The sequence below is a fragment of the Cotesia glomerata genome, linkage group LG4 (assembly GCF_020080835.1).
Source record: "Cotesia glomerata isolate CgM1 linkage group LG4, MPM_Cglom_v2.3, whole genome shotgun sequence".
NCBI lineage: Eukaryota > Metazoa > Arthropoda > Insecta > Hymenoptera > Braconidae > Cotesia > Cotesia glomerata.
The window spans coordinates 1,116,041-1,139,243 of record NC_058161.1 but is presented as its reverse complement, the minus strand read 5'-3'; the positions used below and the strand labels follow the sequence as shown (position 1 = coordinate 1,139,243).

Sequence of the window (23,203 nt, the reverse complement as noted above, 5' to 3'; positions counted from 1 at the left end):
ACTGCAAAAGGTAAGAAAGTATACTGTCTTACCGACTGTTGAAGATGTGATAAAGTTGAACTTCTAATTTTCCTGCAGAAAAATTGATTGATAAAGTAGGAACTGCATTTCCTTGTCCAACTACTGGCCTACTTGCTGCAAGTTAATGACAAGACTTGGAAAGCTTACTCTAACTTCTTTTGGTAACTTACCATATGATTACTAAGGCTTGAATTGTTAACAATTGCAGTGACCATCAATTACAATCAATAGTCAACGCATCAAGTTCATGACAATAAAAAGCTTTAGAATTGAATATCAAGATTGTGGGCCTAAAAATTGTAAATTTAGTTTGAGAGGTTTGATTATGGTAAAAATTTAAAGATTTTGGAACAAGTTCCAAGTTTGAGTTGAATTGAGAAGCTTCTGCAGACATTTGTAAGAGAAAAAGTCGGAACGATTTCAATGTCAAGCCTGTGTAATAACATATAATCAAGCGTTGATGACTTTAGCAGAAAAAACGGAAGATCAGTATTATCCTTGTGAAAATAAAAATATCAAAATTGATTAGGATATAAAACAGTCAGCGAGTATCATCAGCGCAAAAAAAAATAAACAAGGTATAAAACCTGAACAATTACAAGTAAGGGGAGTAGTCACCTGGCCATGATAACCAGGATCCAGGAGCCGAGAATGATCTTGGCAAAAAAGGGACGTAGCCACCACCTTTGCTTAACATCAACTCAAGTTGCCTTTTCCCACTCAATCTACTCCAGCCCCTTCTTTTCCAATCTTCCAACCCAACAAAACAAGCAATACATGCTCCCAGTGTCCAGAACAGAGACCACAAATATGGGCGGTGCTCGATCAATGGGCTCCTAACCCAGCAGATGCGGTGGTCTGGAGGTACCAGTGGGCTTGGCGGGTGTTTCCAAGTGGCACCTCCCCGAAACGCCCCTCGCCGGCCCTCCAACGTCTCTCACCAGCAGACGTACCGCGACAACCAAGTGGATACCAGCGATTGTACCACGCTCCGTACCAACGTGTCGCGTCCATTAATTCCCCACAATCTCCAACTTTATCAAAATACCCAAAAGTTCTAATCCTTTCTAAGGCTTTTTTGATTAGTGTAATAATTTAACGCCCAAAAGTGTCATGAATTAGACTGTGAAGTGCGGGACTATAATTCCTTTTCTGGAATGTTAATTTCCGTCCGTGCAGTGTCGATCAAAAAGGGATGTGAGCTACCGAAAAACTCTAATCGGAATGTCTTTAAAAGCCAGCGGATTAGACCCCAAGTGAAGGACTAAGTGATTAGTGAACCATTTAAAATGGAGGTAGTGGAGCACTTTCGTGTGAACAGCGCCCCGGGAACGGGAACGGGGCACCTGGACGATGACCCTCGAATGGATACCAGTGACAAGGACCAGATGTCCGACTGCGCCAGTGAAACCAGTGAAGTACTCAGCGTCGGTAGCGAGCCTACTCCCGCGACGGACAATATCAAAAATTCTGCTCCCAATCATATAATCAGCAGCTCCAATTTCAACCACAACCACAATCACAATCCTAACGTTGATTCAATGCCAAATACGTCTTCCCGGTTGGATTACCAGACTGAAGCCATGAGTTTCTCCTCATCGCGAACTCCCTCGCCGTCGCCGTCAAGCGGATCAGCAAGCAACCAGCCGCCAAGTCCACAAAGCTCTTGTAGTTTGCAAAGAGCTTCTTCTCCAACGCCTTCGATTAGATCTCCAGCTTCTTCGCATGCTACGCAAGCTTCTTCGCCAATTCAGGGGGACATTCATGAGGCGATTGTCTCCAGGAATGTCTACCAAATGTCTGGAATCAGCCAGCAACATCTGCTCAGCCGCTATGCCAGTCGGGAATCTGAGTTGGATTTCACAAGGGTTGCTTTGGGAGGTCACGACACTGCTTTTTCGGCAATTGAAAACCGGCTGCATCATCGGCTAGGTGCTGTTCCAATTGTAACTAGGCTGTCGCCTCCAACAGCGGCTGTTCCTCTGGCAAGTTCCGTATTTAGGCCGGCTTGCAGGGACTTAAGGGAGACCTCGTTGCTGCTTCATCCTGTTCCTCTTCACGGGAACTTGCTTCAGCATCATGCCACTGCTTCTATGCTCCATCATCACCATCAGAAAGAGCAGGAACACAGGTTGTCCATCAGCAAGCTCATTGCCAGGGATTCTAAGAGTCCTCAGATCAGTGATGAGGAACCTGCTCCTGTGGGGAACAATTTGGCGAATAGTAATCACAGTAATAGTAATAGTAATAGCAATCACAGTAACAGCAACAGCAATCATAGTAATAGTAATAGCAATGGTCATAATAATCATAATCATCATCATAGGAATAGGAATAATGGGAATAATAATGACATTCAAGGGAATCTTAAGTTTAGCATAGACAATATTTTGAAGGCTGATTTTGGACGGAGGATCACTGATCCTATTTCGATTAAAAAGTCAAGGGGGAAAAAAATTGCTCAAAAGCCTATTGATCTCACCAAAGAGTTTTTGGAATCGGGCACTGAAAGCTCCTCGGACAAAGTGCTCACTTCTGATTTGGGAAATAATGGTTGTAGTAGTAATAGTAGTAATGTTAATAACAATTCTAGTTGTAATGGGAGTAATAATGGTTCGGGTAACTCCGCGACGGGGAGCACGCAATTAAATAGTCCCTCGACTACCAATGCCAGTTTGACCAGTACACCTGCGAGCGGGGATTCTTCCAAACAGATGCTTTGGCCAGCTTGGGTTTACTGCACTAGGTACTCCGACAGACCTTCTTCTGGTGAGTTTTTAAACTTTTTGTAAATTTTAGGTTGATCTTTATCGGTTATTGTTTGAAAGAAACTTTTTTATAGTTTTATTATTCAATTTTTAAAGATTAGTTTTTTTCAAAATTTGAACATTTTATTGAAAAAATTCTTTTTTTTTTTTAAACTAGAGATCTTGCAGTCACTATGTGACTACCGTGACTTGTAAACAATAAATAAATAAATCAATAATTAAATGAAATTTTACCTTATTAAATAATGACGTTAAATTGCACTGTACTGTCTTAAATATTGACGCTTTTAAAGATATAAGCTCATCCCGATGATACACTCATCAAGAGCTTTCATTTGATTACCCACATGCATTTTTGATATATTTTTCATATATACATATATATAATACATATTTTAAAAATATAAGCTCATCCCGATGTTACACTCATCAAGAGCTTTCATTTGAGTACCCACATGCATTTTTATATATTTTTCATATATTTATATATATAATATATATAAATATATGAAAAATTGATGTGGATACTTAAATGAAAGGTCTTGATGAGTATAAGATCGGGATGAGCTTATATTTTTAAAAATGTCGATATTTCGCAAGATACAAGATGATTTCTTAATTATGTATCTAGAAATAGAGCATTTTCGAACGCAGCCTTAATATTTATCATAATAAATTGACTATTGGTATTTATTTTAAAAATTTGAACTCCAAAAATTTTTTTCTACTTTTTAAAATTGTATTAAAAATTTTCAAAATTTTTTATCAAATTATTAGAAGCTAAATTGAATAATTTCTGAATTTTTATTGACGAAGGCAGCAATTTTCTTGACCCGAGAAGGGCCGAGGTCAAGTTATCGTTTAAATACCAAATAAAATAAGATATTATCATCACCGCTGATGTTGATTGATTCACAATAAATTTAAAACACTCCTAACATGTATATAAATAAATAAATAAATATATTTATAAACTTATACATGGATTGCGGAGCATAGTTAAGTTTAGATAAACCAAAACTAGTGTTTGCATGTATATACGTGTGTGTGGTAAGATCTATTGATCTTGTTAAAGCCGATCCGAGAGCAAACGTGCTCATTATCATATATGATAACAAACTCGTTGTATATATTTGCATATACTTTAAATAGCTGAGAGTTAATAAAAATAATAATAACAATAATTCCAAACAATTTTCAACACAGAAAAACTTTTTTTTAAGATTTATAATGATAGTTAATAAAAATTGAAATTTAAGTAAAAAAAGGATATCAATTACAATAATGTATTAATGAGTACGAAAAAAAAATTAATATACATTTAATTGAATTCTAATGCGTAGATCGGTCAATAATTTAAATAATTACCGTATGAAGAAAATCAAATGATTAAAAAATATAAATTACAATATTTTTTCACTTGTAATTGATGCGTTTCACTTTTTTCATAGATTTATAATGACCATTATTAAAACCCGATTTGTTTTTTATAAATAATTAGTAACTAGGAATGGTATGTAGGTATTATTGTAATAAGAATTAAATTAAGTTTAATAGTGAGTGAGAAAACATTTAATTCCTGGTGAATGACTTGCTTGAAGTTCGAAGTAATTGAAATTCACATAGAATATTATTTTTATATCCTGGAATTTAAAGAACTTACATTCTTTAGTTGAGTTAAGTTTTCTAAAAATAAATTTATTATACAGAAGAAATTACATTGAATCAAAGAAAAATTTACTCAAATCAAAAAGATGAACTTCTTCAAAATTATTTACTTGATTTATATATAAACTAGTAACCTTACACTATGTGACTGTCATGATTTGTGAACTAAGAAATTAAAATTTTGCTTTATTAAATAATGAATTCTGTTAAATTGCACTGTAGTTTCTTAAATATTTACGTTCTTAAAAATATAAGTTCATCCTAATGTTACACACATCAAGAGCTTTCATTTGAGTATCCACATGCATTTTTATATATTTTTCATATATTCATTTTTATAAATATATAAAATATATGAAAAATTGATGTGGGTACTCAAATGAAAGGTCTCGATGAGTGTAACATCAAGATGAGCTTATATCTTTAAAAATGTCAATAGTTCAAAAAATACAAGGTCGTTTCTTAATTATGTTAAATTGCACTGTACTTAAGTAACTATTGACGTTTTTAAAGATATAAGCTCATTTCGATGTTACACTCATCAAGAGCTTTCATTTGAGTACCCATATGCATTTTGATATATTTTTCATATTTACATATATATATAATATATATAAATATATAAAAAATTGATGTGGGTACTCAAATGAAAGGTCTTGAAGAGTGTAACACTGGGATGAGTTTATATCTTTAAAAATGTCAATACTTCACGAGATACAAGGTCATGTTAAATTGCACTGTACTTTCTTAACTACTGACGTTTTTAAAGATATAAGCTCATTTCGATGTTACACTCATCAAGAGCTTTCATTTGAGTACCCACATGCATTTTCATATATTTTTCATATATTCATATATATAAATATATAAAATATATGAAAAATTGATGTGGGTACTCAAATGAAAAGTCTCGATGAGTGTAACATCAGGATGAGCTTATATCTTAAAAAATGTCAATATTTCACAAGATACAAGGTAATTTCTTAATTATGTATCTAGAGATAGAGCATTTTCGAATGCACCCTAAATACTTATCATAATAAATTGACTATCGGTGAGAATGAAAGGAAATCTTGAAAAGGGACAAATTCAAGTCAAGACCTTTCCAACGACACCAAATTAAACCATAAAAACGCATATTATTATATAAATACACTGGCTACAAAATTTTGCTTATTCTCTTAATAATATAAATTTCTTCAAAATTATTTACTTGATTCAAATTAATAAATTAATTAATTACAAAAATAAAATATTTTGTCTCGCAAAAAGGTTTATTGATATAAATTAAATTAAGAAAATAATTTTTTTCCTCTACTAAGTTTAAAGAGCCCGAGAACATTTAATACACACTCGGTGAAATGCGTCACGCACTAAAGTACACTCATATATACGTCAACAGTCAACATATAACATATATAATCTTGGTATAAGGAGCATATATATGGCTATATTACATTTGTTTCTTAACGTGTAGGTACACTAAATCAATTTGATTGTACACGTCAATGCGTAATAAGATCAGAGAAAAAATATATATATAATAAAACGCAAATGGAATTATTCATTTTGTGTGATTAATGATTATCGTCATGAGTTCATGATTCTCATATATATATACTTGTGTTATATATATATTATTAACCGACGTTATGAAATTCAGTCTACTCGTTAAAAATCTATATATATGTGACAGGGTATTTAATATTAAATATATATATAACGCAACCTTTTATTTTATTTATTCCTCTCCTCAGGTATTGTTACTTCTAAGTCAATACGCTTTATTTAATTAGGTTTAAGTCTGTACTTATTACATTTATGTGTATATTGTACATACAAAATACAGACAGGTTTTTATATTTATTTATGTAATCATTTTTTTTAATTTTATTTTATTCATATTAGAAAAAATTATATGTTTGCTCGGAAAATTTTTATTGATTATCATTTTAATAGGTTGCATTTTATTCAAATATTTAGTTGATTTTAAACATAATATAATATAAATTTAAAGTCGAGGTAATATATTTAATCAAACAAGAGTTTTTCATGAGTAAAAACCTAGAATTTATTAATTTAAAAAATTTAAATTAAGGCCCTGAAATAAATTTTCGAATTTTGCAGTATTTTTAATTTAATATCTTAAAATTCAACTTTCTAATAGTGAGAATATTTAGCTGTCATGCGCCACCTATCGAAATTTTTTGAAACTATTTTGTTTAAAAAATTATATATGGCCATATCAACTTATATATCCCTAGTAGAAATGAAATCAAGTTTTTAGCTAGTAACTGGCCAGTGTAATATCAAGTTTCTGTCTAGTAACTGGACAGTTTTACTAGAGATCTAACAAAACATTATGGCGGCTTTAGTGAAACTGTCAGTTTCGAATTCTGAGGTTATTAGGCGTTATTAAAATTGTCAAATAAATTCAAAATAATGTTTAATAAACGATATGATCTAAAAAAGTTTCATTTATGTGTGCATTATAAAATAGATAACATCATTAGACTGATAGACTAATAATAAATCTAACAATAGAATATGAAAATAATCCACTCTTATAATTTAGATGGAAAATATGAAAATATATCATGTCAGCAAACTATTCGTAACGTGATTGGTCGAATATATCATAAGAATGAAAATATATGCAAACTCAATAGTTAGGCGCGCGCTTGCGCGCGCAAATTTAAATTCTAGTTATTTTAAATTGGAGATTTGTTTTTGATGCCCACAGTCGCAATTTATATATTGTGTCATTTTTTTTCACTGCATCCATTTTGAAATATATATTGGAAGTTATTTACACGTTAATAAACACTAATTTTGATTGATTTATACTGTTTTCAATAATAATTACAATAATGATGCGTAAACGTTAACAAAAAAAATAAACAAACACACACACACTAGTAAAGATACACTGTTGGTGTAACCAATGTTTATGACAGTTGTAGGTGGCGCGATTTCAAGTTTTTACTGGATATCACTGGCCAGTTACCGGTTAATATCCAGTGAAAACTCGATTATTTCTACTAGGAATGGCATTTTTAGCCATATATGGGCATGTCAAAAATTATAAATGACCATATGCAAGCATAAAATTTTTTTGGTGAGTAAATTTTGCCATATATGAGCATATCAAGCCAGATATGGCATTATATGGCTATTTATGGGCATTATTGGACCTAATAAAAATTTTATAATGACATATGCAGCTATATATGGACTTATAACGCCATATATGGAGTCTTTATAATTTTTATGTTGCCATATTGCCATATATGGACATATTAAGTCTTATAAAATGTATATATGGCAATCTGAAGCCATATATGGATTTATAGGGTCATATATGGACTGTTAAAAAATTTTTATGGTACCATATTGCCATATTATGACCTATAAAAATGTATAAATCGTCATATAAATCTATATGGACATCTGAGGCCATATATGGACTCTTTAAAATTTTTTATGGTGCCATATGGCCATATATGGGCAATATTGGATCTAATAAAAATTATTTAATGACATATGTGGCCATATATGAACTAATAAGGCCATCTATGGACTTTTCAAAATTTCTTATGTTGCCATATTGCCAGATATGGACATTTTAGGACCTATAAAATCGATATATGGACATCCTAGGCCATATATTGACTTGTAAGACTATATATGGACTGCTTAAATTTTTTATGGTGCCATATTGTCATATATGGACATATTAGGGCCTTTAAAATTTATATATGGATATCTGAGGCCATATATGGATGCATAAAAAAATCTTATATGGCAATATGGCCATATATAGACTTTTATAAGTTTTAATTTTGCCATATTGCCATATATGGACATATTAGGACTTATAAAATTTATATATGGATATATGAGGCCATATATAGATTTATAAAATAATTTAATATGGCATTATGGCAATATATGGCAAAATTGCCATATAAATTTTTTTTCGCGGAAAATTAACAAAAAATCAAAATTTTTGATAAATGTTTTAAGATCTAAGCTGAGTCTGATAAAAAATAATTTTTAATAAAATTATTAAGTAGAGTTTGAATTTATCTTAGAAACTGAAAAAAAAGGTTGGTAATAAAAAAATAAAAAAATGTGTTGATGTTGATGTTATTATTAATGTTAATGTTAATGTTGCAAGTACGAAGATTTTGATTTGCCGGAAAAAGACCTAGAACGGAAATAAATAAAAAGGAAAAAAGAAAAAATTTTTAAGAGGAAACCACCCACTTTGTTCGTCAATTTAAACGCTGTCATTTTCCATGCTCGTAAACTAAATACACTTTAGCAGCACAGTCTACAGTTTGTCTGATAGCTCGGAGAACAAATAAAGAAGCAACTCTTCGAAAGGAAAGCAATATAAACTAACCCGAATACGAGTAGCGAAGCGAATAAGCAAAACAAAGTGGAGAGCTCAGGCTGAAGCTGAAGAACATAAAGAGTTTTGTCGTTTTGTCGTGTCACGACCCGACGACAGGTTCACTTCTGTCCAGCGCTTTCGAGTCACTCTCGTTTCTTCTCACTTGCTATTTTGTATACTCTGCAAATGTATGCACGTTTACTACTGCAGTTAGTCGTTACTTACTTACCCGGTTTTGTTTGTTTTCTTTTGTTTTGTTTACTAACACATCGCGAAACTGCTGCTAAGAGATTAACACCTTACTAACATGCCACAACAATAATAATAACTATTTTATTTTATTAAATTAAATTAATATTATTTTTAATTTTTATCTAAATTTTTATCAAAGTCTAAAAAATTTATTTATAAATTTTTTCCAAAGTTAAAATTAAAAATTTGATTAAAAAATTTTGAAGATAAAAAATATTTTTTAGAAAATTTAATTTTTATTGATATTACATAATTTTATTAATTTTTACTCAGGAATTAATTAAAAAAATCATTAAAACTTTTAAAATAAATTCAAGCTCAATTAAATTAATATTATTTTTAATTTTTATCTAAATTTTTATCAAAGTCTAAAAAATTTATTTATAAATTTTTTCCAAAGTTAAAATTAAAAAATGTAATTATAAAATTTTTAAATAAAAATTTTGAAGATAAAAAAAATATTTTTTTTAGAAAATTTAATTTTTTATTAATATTACATAATTTTATTAATTTTTTTACTCAGGAATTAATTAAAAAAAAAATCATTAAAATTTTTAAAAATAAATTCAAGCTCAATTAAATTAATATAATTTTTAATTTTTATATAAACTTTTTCCAAAGTTAAAATTAAAAAATTAAATTATAAAATTTTGAAGATAAAAAAATATTTTTTTTACAAAATTTAATTTTTTATTAATATTACATAATTATATTAATTTGTTTACTCAAGAATTAATTAATTAAAAAAATTTATAAAAATAAATTTAAGCTTAATTTAATTTTATTTGAGTTAAAAATAATTTAAAAAAATTAATGACGGCAATTAAATTTTTTTAATAAAAAAATAATCCGATAATTAAGAACTCGAATAAAAAATAAAATCAATTCTTTAATATTAGCTTAAACAAAACTAAATATTTAACAATTAACCAAATATTGATTCTTACAGGAAAAAATTTTAAATATTTAACCGCCGAAAGTATTGAAAGTATGTCAAGTTTAGAAAACGATTAATTCTTTAAATAATTACTAAAATTGATAACTCGAAAATAATTTTAATTGAAATTTATATTCGAGAGCTAACGAGGCGACTTAATACGACTCGTTGTAAATAAAACCTGAGCGGTGAGCAATTTCATCGTTCGGCGCAATCACGATTAATCCACTAGCTCAGACAGGTCGTCTCTAGTCCGTTTACGGTCCTCAGTAAAAATATCTTCAGGTTTTGCGTAATGAAACTGAAAAAAATTGAAAAAAAATCTCAAAGGATTTTTATAGAATCCGTTGTGCAATCGGTTATAACAATTTACGTTTTACTTCGATCGAGTCTATTAAATTATGGCCATTCGACAGACTATAACTATTACTATTACTATTAACTATCGCCTATAAACTATTTTAACATTGTTATTCAATTATTCTTCATCAGTCTATTGTAATTAACATTTTTCTCGGTTATGAAATATTTATCTCTTTAACTTATTCTATTAATCCTCCTAACGATTTTGTCAAGTTACTGAGACCTAATTGACGCGCGCTTTTAATTTATGAAGAATAAATTATTTGTGTAGTTAGCCTAGTTAATCGGAAAATTTATTGCGCTAAAAAAATGGGAATTAATTATTTAACTTCAATTATACTATTAAAAAAAATTGAATTTTTTAAAATAATAATTTGTTTTATTTATTTAATATCCAGAAAAATTTTAAAAGAAATTTATGGGCTTGGAAAAAAAAATTTATAATAACATTTCAAAATTACCTTGGCCAAGATTCGAACTCGAGATTTTGCATTAATGCATCAAATAAAATTTTTTTTATTATTATTGAAGGGATTTTTTAGTGTAAAAATAGAAAAAAAAAAGATAATTTTTTGGATATTTAAAAATTTAAACACTCATTAATATTTTTTTTTTGTATAAGTATTTAGGCTGCTCTATCTCTAGTTACATAATTAAGAAATGACCTTGTATCTTGTGAACTATTGACATTTTTAAAGATATAAGCTCATCCCGTTGTTATACTCATCAAGACCTTTCACTTGAGTACCCACATCAATTATTCATATATTTTATATATTTATATATATATGAATATATGAAAAATATATGAAAAATTGATGTGGCTACTCAAATGAAAGCTCTTGATGAGTGTAACATCGGGATGAGCTTATATATTTAAAAATGTCAATATTTAAGAAATTACAATGCAATTTAACATAAATATTTAAGAAATAACCTTGTAAATTGTCAACTATTGACATTTTTCAAGATATAAGCTCATCCTGATGTTACACTCATCGAGACCTTTCATTTAAGTACCCACATCAATTTTTCATATATTTATATATATTATATATATGTATGTATGAAAAATATATGAAAAGTGCATGTGGATACTCAAATGAAAGCTCTTGATGAGTGTAACATCATGATGAGCTTATATCTTAAAAAATGTCAATATTTAAGAAAGTACAGTGCAATTTAACCGAATTAAGAAATTACCTTGTATCCTGTGAACTATTGACATTTTTTAAGATATAAGCTCATCCCGATGTTACACTCATCAAGACCTTTCATTTGAGTACCTACATCAATTTTTCATATATTTTATATATTTATATATATTATATATGTATATATGAAAAATATATCAAAAATGCATATGGGTACTCAAATTAAAGCTCTTGATCAGCCTAACATCGGGATGAGCTTATATTTTTAAATTATATGTTATATATGTGTATATATGACAAATATATCAAAAATACATGTGGGTACTCAAATGAAAGCTCTTGATGAGTCTAACATTGGAATGAGCTTACATTTTTAAAAATGTCAATATTTAAGAAAGTACAGTGCAATTTAATAAAGCAAAATTTTATTTATCGAGTTCACAAGTCACAGCAGTCACATAGTGCTAGTAATTTTATTTTAAAAAAATCAATTAAATTCAAGAATTTATTTTCAGAGCAAAGAATAATATTATTAACAATCAAAAACTGTTAACAGCTTATAAAAAAAATTTCCTCATTGGAATAAAATTAACTTTCCAAATTATTATCTCTTAAATCAATTTAATTTTCTCCCCAAGAATTTAATTATTCATTGCAGAAACAAAAAAAAGCAATAAAATTAACTACCGTTCACGCAAAAAATAAATAAATAAATGAGTGATTAATTAATTAATCAGCCTATATAATATATTCATGTCGAACATGACAATGAATTAATATCTACATAAAATACAGACGAAAAAAAAAAAAAAAAAAAAAACCAGATGAATATAATTAGTTGAAAAACAGAGGAGATTATTTAAAAAAGCAGGAATAAAAATAAGCAATAAAATTAGTGGTTAAACACGCTGCTAAAAACGTTCAGCCGATGTAAATGTCATATATGATCGGGAATAATTAGCGGCGCCGAGAGACAGGTGAAGAATAGCGTCACGCCTCTTTGCTGTAGATCGAGTGCACGCGAACCACGCATATTGTAACCTCTTTCGGTGTATTATTCCTCAACCTTTTTCTTTCATTCCATTTTCATTTATTTCTTTCATTCCTTTCTCAATATTACCATCATCATCATCATCATCATCATCATACGCGATTATTCTCTTCAGTTGGAACTTCCACCTTGTATCTTCCATCGCAATCAATAAGTACATACGCGTTTACGTGTAAACTATCATCATCATTACGCCCAATGTTTCAATTACTTTTTCATAAGCATTTATTAATAAACTCATTTTTTTTTTCATTTTTTGTGACTGTTGGCATTGTCTTGAAGGTAGTAGAAGAGCCTTAGGCCTCTAAGCAGAGCCTCTGTAGAAGATTCTTTGCATTATTGGTGATGATTTTCATCAAACACTCGTTTAAATTCATTGACATCGATTTTTATATTAATATAAATCTGTTTCAATGGAATTGAAGTTTTTCATGGAATTTATTTGTAGAATTGTTTTTTTATGGGAGAATTATTCAAGTTTGATTGGAAATTTATTCATTTTGATTTTTTAAATTATGAAATTGATTTTTTGATCATTTTTAGTGAATAATTTTATTTTGATACAATTGATTTGTTTTATAATAAAGTTGTTTTATTTTTTATTCAAATTTTGGGATTATAAAGAGTAAAATAGAATTTTTAATCAATTTTTGGGATTAACAATTTGGAAACTTAATTTTTTATTAAAATTAAGGGATTTATAGGTGGAAAAAAAGTTTTTAGAACAATTTTTGAGGTATAAAATTGATGGATAAAACTTTGACTCAAATTTGGAGATTTAAATAGAATAAAAATAGGTTGAAGTTCAATTTGGGTTCAATTTATGAAGTGAAAATTAAGAAAATTCAGTTTTTAGAATGAATAGTGAGTTTAAAATTAGAAAAATATATTTTTTGTCCAAATTTAGAGCCAGAAATTGTATGAAAATTTATTTTTAGTTCAATTGTTGGATAGACAATCGAAAAAAAAAATTTTTTTATTGTAATTTTGGGCTTAAGTTGAAAGAAATTCAATTTTTCATCCAAATTGTGGGTCTAAAATTGAGAATTTTGATTTTTTATCCAAATTTTGAGCTTAAAATTTTGAAAATTCAATTTTTTATGAAAACTTTTTGTTTAAAATTAAGAAAAATTGATTTTTATCTAAATTTTGAGTTAAAAATTTGTTCTTTATCGAAATTTTAAGCTTAAAATTTAAAAAATTTAATTTTTTATCTAAATTTTGGGTTTAAATTAACGAAATTTTATATTTTATTCAAATTTTAAGCTCAAATTTTAAAAATTCAATTTTGTATCCAAATTTTTTGTTTTAAAATAAGAAAAATTTACTTTTTATCTAAATTCAGGCTAAAAATTAAATTTTTTATCTCAATTTAATTTTTAAAATTAAAAATTAAATTTTTTATTCAAATTTTATGCTTAAAAATTTCTTTAAATCTTCTTTTACCAAAATTTAGTACAAAAAAAGTGATAAAACTACTTTCAATAAAAAACTAGCGTCCCAAATTACCAAAAAACTACTCCATCATGTCAATTTTAAATTGACCTGATAACTAACCCTGAAAAACAATTAAAAACCAAGCACCCAATTGCCGAACCTCCTCCCGACGGCCAAAACTCTCCGAGCTTGTGATTAACCTCACAATAATTACAATACCTGGCTAGGATAAATCCTTATCCGGCAATAAATAACCGTCATAAGGTGAATTATTCATCAACTGGCGTAATAAACTGCAGTTTAAGTCGCTGGAGTTATTTTTTACTCGCTTAAATCAAGAGTCTATTGTCACTGGACAATAACAATAAAAAGGCATATAATAATAAGTGATGCTGATGCTGATGCTGATGTGTATTGGCTACATCGCATAGGACAGCCTGTATTATATATATCGGCTTGGTGAATTCGGAGGAAGAGAGGATTCAACGACCTCAGCTTTACTTTTACAAGGTTTATTGTTCGCGGAAGACATAATCCCGAGCTGCCGTTTAGTTGCCGCTCCAAGACTTTTATGTATTACTGGACGATCTTCGCTTCAATCGATCCAAGTCCGGTGTAATGCATCCAGTACACTCTAATGTAAAGTACAAAACACAAAATGTAGAACGGGAATTAAATATTTTAACTGAAATTCAATTTTACGACGGACTCAATGGAAGAAGCTGCAAGCGAACAAGTACTGGAGAACTTGTATCAGTATATGAGGCACGGCAAAAAACTTCCCCTCTTTTGCTCCGTACTCCAGGTTGCGGTTTGGATCATGTGTGTTGTGTGCTGAGATAATATATATATATATATATATGTATCCTCGATTTGAACTCGGCTAAGATCTCTGCCTTAGCAACCTGTCGCATTCTGATCGTCACGAGCGGAAAAAGATTTATTTCGATAACTACTTATGGACAGTTGGATGTAATACAGCTCACCGGAAATTTTACTCGCTAACAATCGAGCTATCAAGGATTATTTACTGTTTTTCTTTTTGTTCTATTCTTATTTGTATAATCTATATTATTAAGAGAGTAAGCAAAATTTTGTGGCCAGTGTATGTATAGTCAATTTATGATGATAAGTATTAAGGCTGCATTCAAAAATGCTCTATCTCTAGATACATAATTAAGAAATGACCTCATATCTTGTGAACTGTTGACATTTTTTAAAGTATAAGCTCATTCCGGTGTTACACTCGTCAAGACCTTTCATTTAAGTACCCACATCAATTTTTCATATATTTTATATATATATATATATATATATATATATATATATATATATATATATATATATATATATATATATGTATATATGAAAAATATATAAAAATGCATGTGGGTACTCAAATGAAAACTCTTGATGAGTGTAACATCGGAATGAGCTTATATCTTTAAAAATGTCAATATTTAAGAAAGTAAAGTGCAATTTAATATAAAGAAATGTCCTTGTATTTTGTGAACTATTGATATTTTTAAAGATATAACCTCATCCTTATCTTACACTCATCAAGAGCTTTCATTTGAGTACCCACATGTATTTTTGATATATTTATATATATATATATATATATTATATATATGTATATATGAAAAATATATGAAAAATGCATGTGGGTACTCAAATGAAAACTCTTGATGAGTGTAACATCGGAATGAGCTTATATCTTTAAAAACGTCAATATTTAAGAAAGTACAGTACAATTTAACATAATTAAGAAATGTCTTCGTATCTTGTGAACTATTGACATTTTTAAAGATATAAGCTCATCCCGATGTTACACTCTTCAAGACCTTTTATTTGAGTACCCACATCAATTTTTCATATATTTATATATATTATATATATATATATATATATATATATATATATATATATATATATATATGTATATATGACAAATATATAAAAATTGCAAGTGGGTACTTAAATGAAAGGTTTCGATAAGTGTAACATCGGGATGAGCTTATATCTTTAAAAATGTCAATAGTTCACGAGGTACAAGGTCATTTCTTAATTATTTATCTAGAGATAGAAAATTTTCGAATGCAACCTAAATAATCATCATAAATTTATGTTGTTTTCATTTTTTTTTCAGTGTGAAAACAGACATTAAAAAAATTAATTATATAATTATACATATTTAACCAGTAATAATTTAATTAACATATTAAATTAATAAATACTTCAATTACAAACACGTCAAAAATTTTTTATGTGACTAATAATTTTTATAATATTGTAAAGAGCTATAGATTTATGGAAACTTTACATTTGTGATAAGAAGTGTGACTTCGATTAATTGATGGGTCTTATATAATTTATGGTAGGAAAATATTGAAGTTAAACGCTTTCAGTGACGTCTTTTGGAGCTTTGAACAATTGTATGACGTAATTTGATAAATTTTATCGATGGTATTTTTAAGTAGGGGATTTACAGAAAAAATTAGTTCAGTTTTATTAATATTTAGATTAGTTTGGATTATTTATTCAATTTTTGTGATTAAAATTCTAAAGAATCAGTTTTTAATTAAAATAATTACAATAATTCCTAAAAAATTTTCAATTTAACCACATATAGCCTTATAATCCCATATTTAATTATTTTAATTAAATATAGTTCCAAAAATTCCCAACAGGTGGCGCATGATCGCTAAATTTTCTCGCCAGTAGAAAGTTAAATTGAAAATATTTAATACTAAAACAAAATTTGTAATTTTTAATATTTTAATCACCTACAAAATTAATTAAAATTAATATAAAAAATATATTTAAAATTTTTTTTAAGTAACTAATTTTAAAATAAAAAAAAATCATCAAGTTTAAAAAACAAAATTGATAAACAAGATCAAAGTACTTGTCTTCTTCTCGATGATAGAGCAATTTAGCGAGTGTTGGTCTGGATGGTCCAGCATCAGCATCTCGATCTCCAGCACAAGTATAACCTGTCTCTCGAGTGAACTCTGAATGAAAGCTTCGAGTCCTTGAGTGGCTGACAGTGCGCAAACAGACCCACAATTTTCTCAATGACCCCTGAGGTACCTAACCGGCATCGCACTTATATTAACCAAAGTAACCGTTTAGTTGTTAGTTGTAGTTGCGGTAACGATTAGCTCTCCATATCTCCAGCATCCTTACGGGTAAATATATAAATACATCTCTTATTTTTAAACAGCCACTACACCCTTTCTTCCTCCAACCTTGTTCTCTTCTCTCCTTTTTTTTTTATTATTTTTCCGGGCTCACAAACGCATCTCACATTCGTGACAAATGCCCGTAACAAATCACCCTCTTCATTCTTCCCCGGTATTTTTAATCTTTATTTTATTTTTAAATTAAACTTGCTGTTCAATCGCCCGAGTAATTACTTATTCCGACCTCCTGTAACCAATTCGCTGGGATTAAAAGTTTTGTTAAGATGGTAAGACGGTGTCATTACATTAGCACTTTGCTACTCGGGTAATCAATGAAATACCACTCAAAATTATTCACCGGCAGATCGGGATGACGGGGTGCATTGTCGAGAGATTAACAATTATTCGTTTCTTTTGCGCTCCGATACGGATTCTTTAGTATTTATTAGATTTAATCTAATTTTATTAATTGTTAGGCTTACTGATTATTTTCTCACGTATTACAATTCATTTATATTTATTTATTTATTAAATTTATATGTCAAGCCATATAAAACCAAATAGCAAGAAGTATATAAATAGAATTTTATTTCACATAAATAATTATTTATAATATTTATTATAATAAAATTAAGATTAGAATTATTAGTTTAAATAAAAAAATTTTGTATTATTCATAAATAATATAATTAAAATTTAAACACTTGAAAATTTTGACAAAAAATTTTTTTCTATAGAAAAAATAGAATTTTTAACAAAAAATTTGAGTAAATATTTTATTTATAGGTTTTCTTATATTATTTTTTAAATAACTCACAATTTATCAGTCATAGAAAATTTTATGGATTATAAATTGTAGAGCATTTAATTTTTAACAAATTTTGTACCAAATATTTTTTTATAGATAAATTGTTTGAACAATAGAGCTCTTTATTTTGTCTATTGGTTAAAAATAATTTTTTTTTAATAATTTTGGAAAAGTTTATGACAAAAACGAGCCAATTTTAAGAAAAATTAACAAGTTTTAGGTTGGTTAAAATGAAAATTTTTCAATTAAATTAAAAAAAAACAAAAAATTTTTTTAAGAATCTTAAATCTTAATTTTTAAGTTTTGTTATATTTTTTTGGAATAACCCAAAATTTATTAGTCACATAAAATTTTATTGATTAAAAATTGTAGGGCATTTAATTTTAAACAAATTTTGCATCTAATATTTTTTTAGCCGTCTAATTGTTTGAATTGAATTTCAATTTTAAAAATTTTATGCATCGATTAAAAGTAAATAAATTTTTATTATTAATTTTGGAAAAATTTATGAGAAAAAAGAGCCTTTTTTTTAAAAAATTACCAAATTTTTTTGGTTTGGATAAAATGAAAACTTTTCAATAAAATTCAAAGAAAAAAAATTTTTTAAGAATCTCAAGTATATTTTTAAAAAAATCAACCTGTGAAACATTCCATACAAAATTAAACACAAAAGAACTAACATCTCAACACAGTACTCTAAAGAAGAGCCAACTGTCATGCTAATTTTCATTGTAAAAAGACAACAGGAATATTTACTCTTTTATCAAGTGGAAAAAGCCGTCATAAAAATGTAAAATTTAAAAAACCTCCCAAGAAAATTTAATTATTCAGGTCAAAATTAAAATAATCTTTCCACTAACGGTTCAAAATTTCCAGAAAAATTTCCAGTTACTCGTAAAAAACAAAGACTCCCATAAATTAGCGAATTTATCCTGAAATTACGTACAATTAACAATTACAGGTCCGAGCTCCTTTGAAGCCAATAATTAGCATTCCCCCGAAAATTCCGAAAATACGCACACGCATTTCTCGAGATAGTACGAAATAATTATCAGGCTGAATTTCCCCTTAGCTCTTTAATCATTTTACAAACTTGCAAGAGTCGAGATTAAGAGTCTAAAGGATGTAATGGCCCTAAAACTCAAACTGCAACCGCTCTTTTTTATCCCTAATTGTCTTTCACATTTATTTCCATCCCCTCCCTCCCTCCCTTCCTCCTTAACCCCCTCCCCCTTCTTTCTGTCCTCTGTAGGAACATTGACTGACTGACACTAGTCTCGAACCACCGCGCTCGGAATTCACTCGAGTAAATTGAGAGATATTTCGAAGACCGTGCCATCCCGGCAAGCGTTACGCTCCCCCACACACTCGCCATTGGCACACACACACACACACACACCCATGCACACCACATGTGTGATGTGAGTACAGTGAACAAGAAGAGGAGAAAGAGAAGGAGGACAGATAGTTAATACGTCCACACATGCACTCACTTACTCTCAAGGTGTGTATTGGTGTGCATTGGTGTGTATTGGTGTGCTTAGGGAGGGGAGACAAGACACACACCGGTAACTTTTTATGGTGGGGGCTTTAACTCCGCGTGCGGTCCCTTCTTTGACGGACCACCCAAGTTGACCGGCTTACCCGAGCTATGTCTCTACTCAACCACTCTGTACTCTCTGTGTTGAGTGTGTCTTTCTACATGTCCTACGTGCACCCTGGAAATACTCCCATGATATGATACACATGTGAGATCCCGTACCGGTGTGTATTAAAGACTGGTCATAGATACTACAACACACCCACGCACCTGTATTCAAGTGTCCAGGTAGACTCTCTCTCTCTCTCTCTCTTTGGATATTTACTATTGCTCTTTATGCTGGATCATAGGTGGACAAATAATAACTGCTACAGGTCGTAACCAGGCCTCCCGCGGATTTTACGGAATTATTCTACTTATATTCGGTATTCGAGGGGATAAATTATTTTAGAGGAGACTTTTAGTGGTTTTGATATGGTGGGGGGGGGGCTTTATTTGCTGGGGGTGGATTTTTTGGAGAGGATTAATTGATAAATTTATTTTAAATAGAAGAAATTTTTTGGAAAATAAAAAATTTTAATTTTAATTGTAAATAAATTTTTTTATGAGATAAAATTTATTTAAAATGAAATTTATGCTACCAAAAAATAATAAAAAGTATTCTACCTTTGTAAAAATTTTATTAATTAAATTAAAATAAACTTTTCTAAATTTTAAAAAATTTTTAATCAAAAATAACTAAAAAAAATTTTTTACCGTCTAAAAGTCTGTCGAATTTTATTTTAACTTGTAAAATAACTTTTTTAAAGACCAAAATTTATTAAATATTGGAGTAAAATGAATTTTAATGAAAATTAGCTTTAAAAATTTGTCTAACTTAATTGAAAAAAAATTTTTAAACGTTTAAATTTGAAAAAATTTAATTAAAATTGAAAATAACTAAAAAACATTATTTACCGCCTAAAAATCTGTCTAATTTAATTAAAATAATTTTTTTAAGAGTTGAAATTAAAAAAAATGTTATTAAAATTGAACATAACTAAAGAAATTTTTTTCTACTTAAAAATCTATTAAATTTTACTCTAAGTTGTAAAATAAATTTTTTAAAGACTAAAAATTAGTACAATTTATTGAATATGGCAGTAAAAAAAATTTTAATAAAAATTAGTTTTAAAAATCTGTCTAGTTTAATTAAAATAATTTTTTTAAGAGTTTAAATTAAAAAAAATTTAATTAAAATTAAAAATAACTAAAAAAAAATTTTTACTGCCTAAAAATTTATTAAATTTAACTTTAAGTTGTAAAATAAATTTTTTAAAGCCCAAAATTTGGTAAAATTTATTAAATATGGCAGTTAAAAAGTATTTTTAATAAAAATTAGCTATAAAAATTTGTTTAATTTAATTAAAATAAATTTTTTAAAGACCAAAATTTGGTAAAATTGATTAAATATATCTCTGCAAAAAAAATTTGTAATAAAAATCTGTCTAATTTAATTAAAATAAATTTTTTAAGTTAAAATTTGATAAAATTAATTTAAAAATCAAATTTTTAAGCCACAAAAATTAGGCAAAATTCGTTGCGCATAAAATATTACCCTAAAGAGAAATAAAACAAAATTAGTCTAAAACTGCATGCGTTTTAAAATTAAGCAGGTGGTTGGAAGGGAAGTTAATTTGTCCGTGTATTTTTATTTTTTTTTCGCTAATTACATAACAACGTTTTCTTGTATGAGTTTTTAGCATTGTTTTATTGATCAATTTGTAATAATAAATAATAAATAAAAGTACAATATAAATACAAGTCGAACAAAAAGAAAAAAGTATTTCAAAATATTGAAGTGTGTAGTTAATATTTATGATAACATAATAATAGAGGGAACACACAACAATACAATAATGAAATTGATTGTAATAAATGAGTCAATAAATAAAATGAACAAAATGAATAAAATGGATGGAAGCGTGCATACAATATAACATGTGAGAAGACGAAATAACAACAATAGCGACTGTAGGATACATTTGTGTATACAAGTTGATATGATGAGCAATATAAGCCGAGAATAGAGGGAATGAAAGCATCAGCGTGATATTATACGAGTGTATGTAATATATAATATAATAATATTATATAGGATGGGATGATGAGAATGTGAGGCACAGCATTACATACAACCAACGATGTAATGGAGTATTTCATCCGAGCATAAACAGGTGTCGGGGACTTTACAACGCCCGCGTGCTCCTCGAGAACAGAAGGCCGTAATGCCTCGAGTTTACACCTTCGACCTACGATCTCTCCAAAAAATATATGATAATTTCACGAGTATTCATAACAACAAATAACACGCTATTTATTTTACTGCTTTACGAGATACACTTTGCTTTATATATTTTACTCTATACATTTTTCGTCATTTCTTTTAGCTTTTAGCTCGGTGATATTTAAATCATTTTGTCACCAATTACTTGCTTATTACCCGCACTTGTGCTAACATTAATTTACGTCGATTAATTTATACCTACTTTTATTAATCAAACTCAACAACTCTTATTTAATTGTCGTTTTTATTCCCAATTCAATTGAAATTAAACCATCTTTGCTTATAATTACTCTCAATACATCAATTCACTTATTTTTTTATTATTTTAATTTCGGTGATAATGTTTTATTTTTAATTTTGAGTAATTAAGTCTTTTAATTTTTATTCTATTATTATTATTATCTATATTATTAAGAGAATAAGAAAAATTTTGTGTTTCATATCATTTTCGCTGATAGTCAATTTTTTATGTAAGTACTTAGGCTGCATTTGAAAATGCTCTATTTTTAGATACATAATTAAGAAATGACCTTGTATCTTGTGAACTATTGACTTTTTTAAAGATATAAGCTCATCCCGATGTTACACTCATCGAGACCTTTCGTTTGAGTACCCACATCAATTTTTCATATATTTTATATATTTATATATATTATATATATGTATATATAACAAATATATGAAAAATGCATGTGGGTACTCAAATGAAAGCTCTTGATGAGTGTAACATCGGAATGAGCTTATATCTTTAAAAACGTAAATATCTAAGAAAGTACAGTGCAGTTTAACATAATTAAGAAATGTCTTTGTATCTTGTGAACTATTGACATTTTTAAAGATATAAGCTCATCCCGAGGTTACAATCTTCAAGACCTTTTATTTGAGTACCCACATCAATTTTTCATATATTTTATATATTTATATATATTTTATATATGTATATATGAAAAATATATGAAAAATTTATGTGGGTACTCAAATAAAAGCTCTTGATGAGTGTAACATCGGGATAAGCTTATATCTTTAAAATATATATTATATATATGTATATATGAAAAATATATAAAAAATGCATGTGGGTACTCAAATGCAAGGTCTTAATGAGTGTAACGTCGGGATAAGCTTATATCTTTAAAAACATAAATATTTAAGAAAGTACAGTGCAATTTAATTTAACAAAAGTAATTTTTTAATGAAGCAAAATTTCATTTATTTATAGTTCAAAAATAAAAAAAAAAAAAAAAAACAGTTTATTTAAATAATTAATATTAATAAAAATAATAATAATTAATAC

General features: G+C 28.2%; 1 protein-coding gene across 1 annotated transcript in view; it reads left to right on the top strand.

Annotated features, from left to right (window-relative positions):
• Window positions 1-953: 953 nt before the first annotated feature.
• The window catches only part of LOC123263202 (GATA zinc finger domain-containing protein 14-like), a 53,860-nt gene continuing 31,610 nt past the window's right edge, over window positions 954-23,203 (top strand). The window contains exon 1 of the mRNA XM_044725772.1: window positions 954-2,790. Coding sequence (XP_044581707.1) covers window positions 1,311-2,790 — 1,480 coding nt within the window. The 5' untranslated portion in view covers window positions 954-1,310. The remainder of the gene's footprint in view (window positions 2,791-23,203) is intronic.